This window comes from Anoplopoma fimbria, chromosome 10 (genome assembly GCF_027596085.1).
Source record: "Anoplopoma fimbria isolate UVic2021 breed Golden Eagle Sablefish chromosome 10, Afim_UVic_2022, whole genome shotgun sequence".
NCBI classification, from domain to species: Eukaryota; Metazoa; Chordata; class Actinopteri; order Perciformes; family Anoplopomatidae; genus Anoplopoma; species Anoplopoma fimbria.
The window spans coordinates 17,834,471-17,845,849 of record NC_072458.1 but is presented as its reverse complement, the minus strand read 5'-3'; the positions used below and the strand labels follow the sequence as shown (position 1 = coordinate 17,845,849).

Sequence of the window (11,379 nt, the reverse complement as noted above, 5' to 3'; positions counted from 1 at the left end):
AATATAAGCATCGTGCCAAACAAGCAGTTAACAGGTAATTGTCATAATTACCTATAAAGTGTTTACGAATACAGGTCCAACTTGAGGAACAGGAATCATGTTTTGCATAACAGGGGTTCAACAAGGTCGCAGAGCGGTTGAACGGTTGCCTGGTATCCTGCTGGTTTGGATAGCAGCACTCTGTTATGATCGCCACGCTCTCCTTCGCACGCCACTTCTTGATTTATATTCATGTAACTATAACCTGCTAGAATATTTGTATTATGAAATATTAATAAAAGCAAAGCAGCTGGCAAGAGTTTTTTTTTAGAGCTTTCATTTACAATGGAAATATTTATGAAGCTGAATTTCAAAAGTGAGTTAGAAGAGAAACATTACATCATTACTCATGTTGCATTTCACTTTATCATAAAGCCATAATGGTATTTGTTCTACCTTGGTACATTATTTATCAATACCGATAGATTATTTTTTACTTCCTGTCCCTATTAGCTCTGTTAGTAAAAAATGCTCCTGTTCAAACATCTAAACCAATGAGCTCTCAGAACGGCCAGGCGTTTCCCATCATGCCCTGAGGCGAGAGAGACGTGCCTCTCACTTCTGTTACTGGTTTTGTGTTTCGTTTTGTTTATTTTACAAGATTTGAAGTTTCTTTCCTTAACAGTGAAATGTTAGTGATGGTTTAAAAAGCGATTATTATTTTTCCTTGTGTATTTGTGTGAAAGAAACACTCTGCTAATTGAACTAAGAAATACAACCTGGTTATCGTTCCATAAAGTTCAGGTGAGTTTAACCTGTTGAAGAAGTTAACAATTATGCTAGCCCTATACAATTGATTGTAATGTAAAATATACTCTTGAATCTTACTGAGTGATACTGTTCATTTACACAAAATACAACAAGCTTATTTTTTTTTTGACCCCGATATTGTTATTTAAGTTGTAAACAGCATGAAATAAAGCCTGTTCTTATCCTTTAATATATGAACAAGTGTTGGAGATTAACTAGTGACATGTAGGCTTAATTGGGTTGCATTATTAAACTTCTAAATTTGTATATACTGTATAAAAGTAACTGAGAAAATAATATTTAATTTAATAAGTAAGGTCTATTAAAAATGGTGGTGATTACAAAGGGGTCAACGTAACATCGGCCTATAGGACTATATTCTCGTCAGTAAAAAGCGTATATGCAAATTATAACATTCATTCAGTTGCTTTGCAATTAGATAACTTTATCTCTCGCTAAGCAGTAAAACAGCATAAGAATGCCTTTCAGTGTAACACAGATATAAGTCTTAAATGCCTCACACTCAAACACCTCTAAGGTTACACCTTTACCAGACTAAACATGAACTCACACCCTCTCAACAGCTGGGATCAGCTAAACTAGCACACAGTCTACACCACACACATCAGTGGAGTGTGTGCAGGTTTCCTAGCAGTTAAGAAAACAGGGAACACAAGGACTCCTATTCAATACGCTTCATAATAAACTTTACTGAGGCTGTCTTCAGACTTAGAATAGGACTGTGTTAGCAGGCGTGATTGGCTCAGCGACTTGTACCATAGGACAGATGTTACCTTTCATTTCAATATAATCCTCTGGCAGAAGCTCTAATGCAGATGTTAGATGCATAAAAAGTTCAAGTCCTGAGATAAATAGCTAAAAATGTAATTTAGTAAAATGCGTAGTCTCTGTGCTGTGAATGTATTAATGCTTATTATACATGGCTGCATGTCAGACAACCCTTTTGAACGCCTTTAAAAAGGCCATTTCACAGTTAACAGTAAACATTCCAGATTCAGCGCATGTGAATGACATCAGCTGACAGGAAGTTAACATGGAACCAAGCCGTTGCCTAGCTACGCACATCAGTTGAAATGGTCTATAGATCAGTAGTAAGAAGAAAAAGAATAAAAGGGCCAAGATTGGTTTTCTTCAAGTGGTTTTAGAGGTGAAACTTTAGTCAGTGAGTTATAATTAACATTTTTAGCCAAATGTCCCAAGAAATAGATCTTTTCAAGTGAACGCTGAAGATTTCATGTGAGAAACATTGTTCTCTAAATGTTTAAGAGTGATTGGCTGGAAGTTGCTCAACGTGGCAGATCACAGGCAGTAACAATTTCACTTTTTAGAGTTGGATGTTTTAGTTTTACTTCTCACTAACATTTTGAATGTTCCACACTTGTGAGGTGAGGCTTTTGTGTTTTGTGCATATGGAGTATTTAGGGCAAATTCACAATAATCTATCAGTGGAAACTATTTGGTTTGTTTACTGCTTGCAGGGAAACTTCTGATTTTTTGTTCCAGAAAGAGATGCAACTTAAATTCTAAGTCAGTTACCCTCACTAACCGACTGCGTGAACCTAACTTATATCGCTGGCTGTTTTTTTTCAACGGACCATCTCCATCCTCCTATAGAGATGTCCAGGTTGAGCCTTAAAACATCCATTAGTACATAATCCATTACCAAAGGTTAAAGATTAATTCTCTTAACTGTTTTCACAAAGATGCTAAGTGTAATATATTCTAACATCTGAATGAACCAGACCGCAGACAGCATTCGTCACCATAAAAAGGGCTGTTTATTTGTTTAAATGTACAGACGTGCTTTAACGATAGCGGTGCAGCTGCAGGGTGTTGCGCCTCTTCCAGGCCGCACGGCGAGAGCCTCCGATGGTCAGGTGGAACTTGTGGCCCTTACCCAGGCCGCGGCTCTTCTTTCCTGCAGATGTCAGGCCACGCATCTCTCTGTGCTTGTGCACAGCCTTTGTGATCCATTGGGTGTCTGGGTTGCGTCTGATGGCCTTGTGGAAGGTGTCGATCAGGATCACCTCAAAGAACTTGTAGGTGGAGTCCTCACCCACCCAGTAGGATGCCAGCACTCTCAGGCCTCCGCAGTGACGACCAGCACGCTCCTGGGAAATAAAACATACAGATATAATAAATGAAAGATTCTGCCTGGTCAAATCAGTATTAAAATAAATAATGTGTCATAAAGCCACACAGTCTAACACAAGGTAATGTGGCTCCATTATAAAGCTGCAAAAGCAACTTTGTGCTTTGGCGGCTCCAAGTGGCTGCAAGAAATGTGATCATCACTCAGAAATCCTATTAAAAAAAAGTGCCACCAGTTTAGTGGAGACAAGATACACATATTTACAACCCTGCCTGGTCAGGGATCATGCTGCATAAACAGTAAACTATGCAAACTAATGATGGCAAATCCATATTTATCATAGAGTAGGAAATACTTTCATCTCCCAACTTAATATTCAATGAAAATGCTAAACAGTGTGGATAAATTTCATCTTACACAGCAGCATCTCCAACTTTTTATTTGTACAAATACCAAACTTGTTTGAACTAAGCTGATGATAGCTTCAGTATTCCCTTTAGCTCATGTTAAATTGTTCATTTAAAAACCTTCCTGCATTGATCATCCTTATATTATAGGGTTATTGCTATGCATCAGATACACTGCAGCATTCATTAACAATGTACACATGAGACAGTGGCCGATTTTCCTTGTAAGCATTTTGACTCGTTAAAAGGAAACCAATGTTACATCACTTAGTTTCCAATCAGATGTCACAGTAAATTCTTTCAGAGAGCCAGTATGCACAACACCAGGACCCAGAAACTAAAGCACCTAAATGGATTTCAGCACTCATTTATTCCATTTACACCCATGCTTTACCTACATAGACATGTCAAAATGCCTGCCCTCCAACATTACCATTCACTTTGAGTGTGAACTGTGGTGAAAATTTCAACATCTCCTCATGGAAGTTGTGAGTTAATCAGCCAGTGACCTTAACTTGAGACTCATCTTAAGTATCCACAACCCATTACTTAATCTAGGTAGAAAGTTAATTTCAACTTTGTTATTACAAACATTTCTTAAATGAAACATCTTGTGGTGGTGAGGCTTTAGTAATGTATTTGCACTAAGGAGGACAGATTTTGACAGCAGCCACCCCACATTGAAATTATTCAAAATAGTTATTTTCCAATTATACCCAAATATGTATCCTACATTTCCTGCTGTATATAAAACCAAGCACAGGGTATGGCCTGCTCGGAAATTGAGTGTATTAAAACAACATTTTTGACTATAAGAGGAGCAGATACTTTAACATGAGCCAACCCATGTACTTTTGTCAGCTTGACAGGGTGCAGAAAAGTGTTTGGAGCAGACTGGTTATACAGATGGACAGTAAAATGGGATTTGCTGTTGTGTGGCGCTCAAGTTCCCAGACCACCATGAGAATTTGTTGTACTCATCATAAGTAAATTGATTATATCCAAGATAATGCAATTAATGACGGACAACAAGAGCCCACATGTGCAGATTTTAAAGTGATGCTGCCCTACATTTTCCATTTCCCTTATCATCATCATCTTAGTATTTGCAATCAAAATGGGCAACACCAATCCATTTGAGATCCAGTACACAGTGAACACATTAAGTTCATCTGATGCATTGTCAGACCAGCAAAACACTGTTTCTTCTGGCCTTAAAGCCAAAGTATAACTGATGAAGATAAACGTACCTCAGCAGTTGACTGCAAACTGCGGGCGAACTTGATCTGGTTGACACCATGATGCACTGGCTTGCCATAGGTAGCACCCTTGGGCACGGGGCGTTTACGGCCTCCACGGCGCACACGGACACGATACACTACGTAGCCTGTTAGTAAAAAAACAAAGACATGATTAGCAAGGCGAGCAAAGATGATGACGGACTGTAATATGCAGGAAAAAACAAACTCTGGGGCTCAGCACTCACCCTGCTTGGCCTTGTAGCCAAGTCTACGGGCCTTGTCAGGTCTGGTGGGTCTAGGAGCTCGGTGGAGGTTGGACAGCTGACGATACTGCCAGCAGCGGACACGGAGAAGGAAGCGCATCACATCGGACTGCTTCTTGCGCCATAACTCCTGCATATACCTATATGCTCCCATGTTGACTTATCTAAACAAAATAAAGAACAATGTTAAACATGCGTCAATTCACCACTTGTTGATGTCTAATGATGCAGTTAAGAAACACAGAATTGATAACATTCTTAAGGCACTTCTTATGAGAGAGACAAGGGGATGAGAGAGACAAAGCTCTTACACCTCACATAAATTAAAGGTAATATTAAACATTACATTATGTAATATTACATACATTATAAAACAAGTACAACTAACATTCATAAACAACTGATTTGCCACAACATCTTGTGTTTTTACTGAAAATCTATGACTGCCATTATTAACAGATATATCAAACTATACCCGCTTTATGTTGCACTAAAAAAAAAAAAGATATATAATAAATATTCAGCGCAAGGTTGAAAGGTGTCAATCTCATTTTAAAAACAAGTTCAAATGGTTGTTTCTTGTTGATACAGCTTGTTAAGAACAAACATGCAACCTGAAATTCAATCTATACCATGAAGCTGTAGCAGTGAGCAGCATTCACCAACATTGAACTGGTCAGGGCATGCAAGCCAATACTTTAACTATCTGCTGCATTGATAAAAAAATGTAATAAACTAGAAACCTGCGACTCTAAAGTCATCATAGCACATGGGTTAAGACTCCTGTGACTGCACATTTAGACAGTCTATGTTAACTGTTTCCACATTTTTACATTTCCCCAGTAACCTCTTAATTGCCTTTAATGCAGACAGCAAGCCAGGTATAGCACCCATTGTGTTTATAGTAGTTATAGGAGGACAAATGCCCATGCTGCTCAGGAAGCTGGCTAGTATCAAAGCTAGCATTAGCATGCTAACGTGGGCTTCATTGCTTTTAATGCCTCTTCACCACAGTGTTAGCATAAACGTTATTATACATGTTATTTAATTAAATATGCAGTTTTTAAATGAGTTGACCTGCAAGACTGGTGGTAAGTTAACTCAAACTACAAAGACAGCATGGTAACAAGACTAGGTTAGCTTTACAGTGGCCATCAGATCCCAGTTCATCACAGCGCCGCAAAAACAGGCGATAATCAGTGTTTTTAACAATGTTGGTAAATAAATAATCATGGCGTTTAAGATAGTTATCAAGCCTCTTCACAATGATCCGAGGTAAACAGACAGATGAACGTATATTCACAGTGATTTTCATGGATTTCGTTTAGTAAAAAGCATAGAAAAACTCGCTTACATGATGGCGTACCAGCCGGAAAGAGAGAGGCACAGTACCCAGCATGCCTTATGAAAACGACCGTGACGCGTTTCCGGTAGGGTGCTCATGGGAAATGTAGTTTTCTTTTTATTATTAAGTTTTTCATTTTTTTGCCAGATTTTTGAAGATATTTTTGTGGTAATTTTGACAGCAAAATTAGATTTGATTAAATAGTAGAGTCCAGAGACAAAAGACACAGTTGATTTATGTATTCACTCAAACTCTGGGGAATTACTGCCATACTGACTACAGAAGTAGTTGTATGTAAATTGTGTATATCAAAAATATAAAAAGTGTATTTATTGTTTAGTTGTTCACTGTGATATGTGATTGACTGTTGTTTATCTCTATTACTATTAATAATAATATTATTATCATTAATATTATGAAAAAATATTCTATTTAAATTTAATTTAATTTTAAAATTTAATTTTTGAAATTTATTAAATTAATATTTTATTGTTGTTTTTTCTATGTTTTTTTTATTATTTATAATTTTTTATTTTATTTTTATTTTTATTTTTATAATTTTTTATTATATGTCATTATTATAATAATTTATTTTCTTCAATATTGGTGGTGGTAAAGAACATTTTTCCGTTGCGCATGCGCAGTGTCAAAACAAGTCTCAGCGCTTGCAGAGCCGAATTTTATTTATTTTATTTATTTCATTTATTTTATTTCATTTTTTAATTATTTAATTATTTAATTTTTTTTATTATAGTCATTATCATTATCATTTTTTTTTCTTCAATGGTAGGGAACCCCGTCGCGCATGCGCAGTGTCAAAACAAGTCTCAGCGCTCCAAATGTTGCATGAATTTTATTTATTTTATTTATTTTATTTATTTTATTTATTTTATTTATTTTATTTATTTATTTATTTATTTATTTCATTTCATTTTTTAATTATTTAATAATTTTTTATTATAGTCATTATCATAATTTCTTCAATGGCAGGGAACCCCGTCGCGCATGCGCAGTGTCAAAACAAGTCTCAGCGCTTGCAGAGCAGAATGGATGCACTGGTTGTGATGCTACTCTTACAGACTTGATGACAGACAGCAAGTGATCCTCCTGATTCAAGTAAGACGCTTCAGCCGAATGAACCAACACTTAACAAAGACTGGTTTGCAGCTGTACTGTTTGCTGGTGTGTTTACATCACATGTAGAGGGATGAGCTGCACCTTCTAGCCTGTTAGCCAGCTAGGCTAAGCAGCTAACCAATCAACATATGCATTATGAAACTATAAACCATGTGACTTGTTGTGTTGTTGCATTGTAGGCTCGAAATGGGAAAAGGCTGTAAAGTTGTGGTGTGTGGCCAGGCAGCAGTGGGGAAAACTGCCATACTGGAACAATTGCTGTATGGAAATCACTCTGTGGGTAAGTATCACACCTGGGACTTTAGTCATGAGACAATAACACAGATATATTATGCATACATGCAACATTTGGATTCATAATCAATATCTGCTGTTGTTCTAGTTTAAATGACCTTGATATGGTCTCATTGAATATGTCTTAATGCTTTTCCTTGCACTGATTGAAGTATATCATCTCTCTAATGATATTGTTGTGTTGTCTGTATTTCCCAGGTTCTGAATCCAGCGAGACCCAGGAGGACGTGTATGTGGCCTCAGTGGAAACTGACCGCGGTGTGAAGGAACAGCTGAGGCTTTATGACACCAAAGGCCTCCACGATGGGCAGGACCTCCCCAAACACTACTACTCCGTGGCGGACGGCTTCGTGCTCGTCTACAGCGTCGACAGCTCGGAGTCTTTCAAGAAGGTGGACGTCCTGAAGAAGGAGATAGACAAGTCCAGAGATAAAAAAGAGGTGTGGCTGGTTCAAAGTATGTTTCAACCACCTTTCATAATACGTGCTGTGTTTTCTCGCCTGGTGCAGAGATTGTCTTACTCAGCTCCGTTCCATAAATGTATTGCTGCCTTTTATATTGGCAAACAACCACACCATGTAGAGCATTATTTAAAATATGCAACTAGACACATCATGGTGTGGTATTGAAAGGTGAGAACAAAAATAATTAAGACTTTAAGTGGATCTGAAACACTAAATACAAAGATGAAAAGACTAAGGTTCCCAGTTTGCATTTATTCATATAGTGCAACTGCCTTTGCATGTAGGCACCAACAATCAAGGACGTGTTTGCAGCAGCGAGGCAGGAAACTTACTGGCAGAATTGCCTAAGACTGTATCTTGTGCTGTATATGGACATTTTTTATTAAGTGTTTAGAAATAAAGCAACATGACGGAAACCAGTTTTTAAAAAATCGTGGTAAAGTTGTATCCAACGCTCATTTTACTGCACAACTCGTGTTGATAAGCATGTTGACTCTAGCTATTTAACAAGACCCATATAAATTTATTGAGAAATGGCAGCTAGTAGCAGGTATCACGGTAACCTAGACTACACAAAGATAGCACTTACAGTTTGATCTGTTGCTGAAAAGCAAGGCACATAAAGTCTAAATTATCAATGATTATTGTGTCAAGTAAAGTGCATCATGTACCATCTTAAATCTTACAAAAAGTGAATTGGATTTGTTGTCTCTGTTCTCAGGTGACAGTCATAGTTCTGGGGAATAAGACGGACCTGCGGGAGCGTCGTCAGGTGGACCAGGAGGTGGCCCAGCAGTGGGCTCGAGGCGAGAAGGTGAAGCTGTGGGAGGTGAGCGTCGCGGAACGCAACTCCCTCATCGAACCCTTCACCCAGCTGACCAGCCGCCTCACGCAGCCTCAGAGCAAGTCGGCCTTCCCTCTGCCCGGACGCAAAAGCAAAGGCACCCCGTCCAACGACATCTGAAACTCCGAGGATCCCCGTCTCTCCTCCCTGTTCCTTCTAGTACGCTGCATTCACCTCATGTGGGAATAACGAGCATGGCGACATGGACAGGTCTTTAGCTTAGCAATGGCTTTGGTTGCTTCTCTGTAAATGTGAGCATTTTACACACATCATCATTTCAGTTATACACAATTTAAACATCATTTTAGGGGTAATGTTCAACATTTTGGGGAATATGCTTATTTGTTTTCTTTCTGAGAATTGTATGAGAAGATTTATGTCAAACTTGTGTTAAAGACTGGAAGCAGGGGGGGAAAAGCTAGTCTGGTACTTTCAAAGGTCACGAACAATGCCTAGCAACACCTCTAAAGCTCATTAACTAGCATGTTTTATCTTGTTTGTTTAATCTGTGCAAAAACAGAAGTGTTAAAAACATTTTTTTGAATTTTAGGAGAAGTTGTGTGCTGGAACTACTTCTTGAAAAACAACAGGTTGTCCATCCGCCCAGCACTTCTGTGCAGTGACTCCAGCTGTAGTGCAGGTGTGCCAGATGTGGTTGTTGAGCACAGGTTGTGGTGTTGTTCCCTGCAGAGGCATGGTGGGACCAAACCTGGCAACCTCACTTCGATGAGAAATAAAACTGAGTGGTTTTAGAGGGAGTAACGTGGTGTGACTGTTTCCTGGCAAAACCACCCGGTTGCAGTGATTGCCATCTTGTCTTTACAGAAACAAAACATCCACCTGTGCTCACCCACTGTATCTTGACACCCTGAGATATAATCACACGCAGAAGTGCTGGGCAGATAGATGAACTGTTGTTATCAAAAAATACTTTTGACATGTAACTTCCCCTGAAATCACAAATTGTATTTTTTTCATTTCTGTTAATGTTTGGTTTAACAAATCAGACACAATGTGTTAATCGGTGAGCTTCAGCGTTATTGTTAATCATTAGTATTCTGTATTTTTGGACAGAGCCAGACCAGCTGTTTCTCTGCTTCCAGTCTTAATGCTAAGCTAGGCTAACCACAAGCTGACCCCAGCACTGACCCCAACACACTGACATGATATTGATATCTGATCTTCTCATCTCTCTCACAGAAAGAAAGCAAATGAGCATAAGTCCCAGTGTGTTTAATAATCCAATGGTACGTGTCGTTTTCTGTACAATGTGAGTCGTCAATCAGTTTCTATAATTTAAGATAAACATCTTAAAAACGTAGCAGTTCAGTACCAAAGATTTGACACAACCCGAACACTAATCATGTGGATTTACACTTTTGAGTTGCGATTGTGAAAATGTATGTGTTTACCATTCCAACTTAAAGGATGAGTTTATATTTGTTCAGGTCTATCTTGCGTTAATAGAAAACATTGAATGAGTCATTGGTTGCTGTAATCATCCCAATCTAGAGCCACTACAATAACAGAGGTGGTAGACAAAATGCACAGTTTTTAACCCCCATTTTCTAACATTGTATTTTGCGCCAGGAAAGGATCTCTTCATGTTTCCTGCAACCTGTCACTCTTCCAAAAAAGGTTGTTGTGAAGTTGAGAAGTCTGAAACTCCAGAAAGTCCAGAAAGCTGTGGCACCAAACTCTTTTGACCTCTCACGGAAGCTCAGAAATGTTGGGAGTCTGACAGTATTTTCAGACAGTAATCGTAACACTAGTTTTATTTCCCATCTGATGTGAATGCAGCATAAATCCTTGTTTTCAGGCAGAACTCAGCTAGCCTTCGTCCAGTCCATCTCATATATCAAATATGGCCTGGCAGCAATAATATTCATGGTGCCGCCTTTAACTCGTGAAGTGAAAGTCAATGTCTGTCCGGCGTTTGTTGCACTCCTTTGTCGTCAAGCCTGTATAATCCAAATAGGGCTACTAGTTAAAGCTGTGTGTGAGTCTTAACAGTAGAAATGTCCGTGTTGAGAGGAAATATTTATTTTTAAACTAATTTATTTTTGTCACTTTAATGAGCCACATTCCTTGAATTCTGAAAAAAATGGTTAAACAATGTGAAGGATGACCTGCGCTGTTTTGTGTGTCCTAAATGTCTCAAAGTAATAACATTTAATGTGCTGCTAGTAGAACAGAGGTAGTGGGACTGTAATCATTGCAAAGCCTAAATTATTCTCTGCTCTGGAACTCTGTCTTAAGATGCACTGAATAAAATGTAGCTTCTTCATATTTAATGTTTCTTTTGGTGGCATTTTCTGAAGATGAACACATAAATGTCTTTATAAATGATCAAACAAAGTCAAGACGCTTCAGTTGGTCATGTTTAATTCTTAAGGGAGAAACAGAACATCTTTTTATCAGTACAGAACACAAATCACAACCAATATCCATCCATATCTAAACATGTCTACGTGTGTGTTTA

At 38.3% G+C, this 11,379-nt stretch overlaps 2 protein-coding genes across 3 annotated transcripts in view; one reads left to right on the top strand and one right to left on the bottom strand.

Annotated features, from left to right (window-relative positions):
- Positions 1–2,569: 2,569 nt before the first annotated feature.
- Positions 2,570–11,379, bottom strand: part of rpl15 (ribosomal protein L15) — a 194,226-nt gene continuing 185,416 nt past the window's right edge. The window contains exons 1-4 of one of the 2 annotated variants that reach the window (XM_054605751.1): positions 6,168–6,254; positions 4,796–4,977; positions 4,560–4,696; positions 2,570–2,921 (exon numbers count right to left, since the gene is read on the bottom strand). In XM_054605751.1, the coding sequence (XP_054461726.1) occupies positions 2,616–2,921; positions 4,560–4,696; positions 4,796–4,967 (615 nt within the window). In that variant the 5' untranslated portion in view covers positions 4,968–4,977; positions 6,168–6,254 and the 3' untranslated portion in view covers positions 2,570–2,615. Of the gene's footprint in view, positions 2,922–4,559; positions 4,697–4,795; positions 4,978–6,167; positions 6,255–11,379 lie in introns of those variants that run through there. The other variant, XM_054605750.1, reaches the window with a different exon arrangement.
- nkiras1 (NFKB inhibitor interacting Ras-like 1) lies at positions 7,185–11,156 on the top strand. Its single transcript, XM_054605753.1, has 4 exons — positions 7,185–7,274; positions 7,475–7,575; positions 7,788–8,029; positions 8,775–11,156. Exons 2-4 carry the CDS (start codon positions 7,482–7,484, stop codon positions 9,015–9,017), a joined length of 579 nt encoding a protein of 192 aa, XP_054461728.1. The 5' UTR covers positions 7,185–7,274; positions 7,475–7,481; the 3' UTR covers positions 9,018–11,156.

Excerpts from the sequence above, each read along its gene's own strand:
- nkiras1 (XM_054605753.1), top strand. The coding sequence starts at position 7,482 with ATGGGAAAAGGCTGTAAAGTTGTGGTGTGTGGCCAGGCAGCAGTGGGG. Across the intron at positions 7,576-7,787 it reads GTATGGAAATCACTCTGTGG|GTTCTGAATCCAGCGAGACC; the intron begins GTAAGTATCACA and ends TGTATTTCCCAG. Across the intron at positions 8,030-8,774 it reads AGTCCAGAGATAAAAAAGAG|GTGACAGTCATAGTTCTGGG; the intron begins GTGTGGCTGGTT and ends CTCTGTTCTCAG.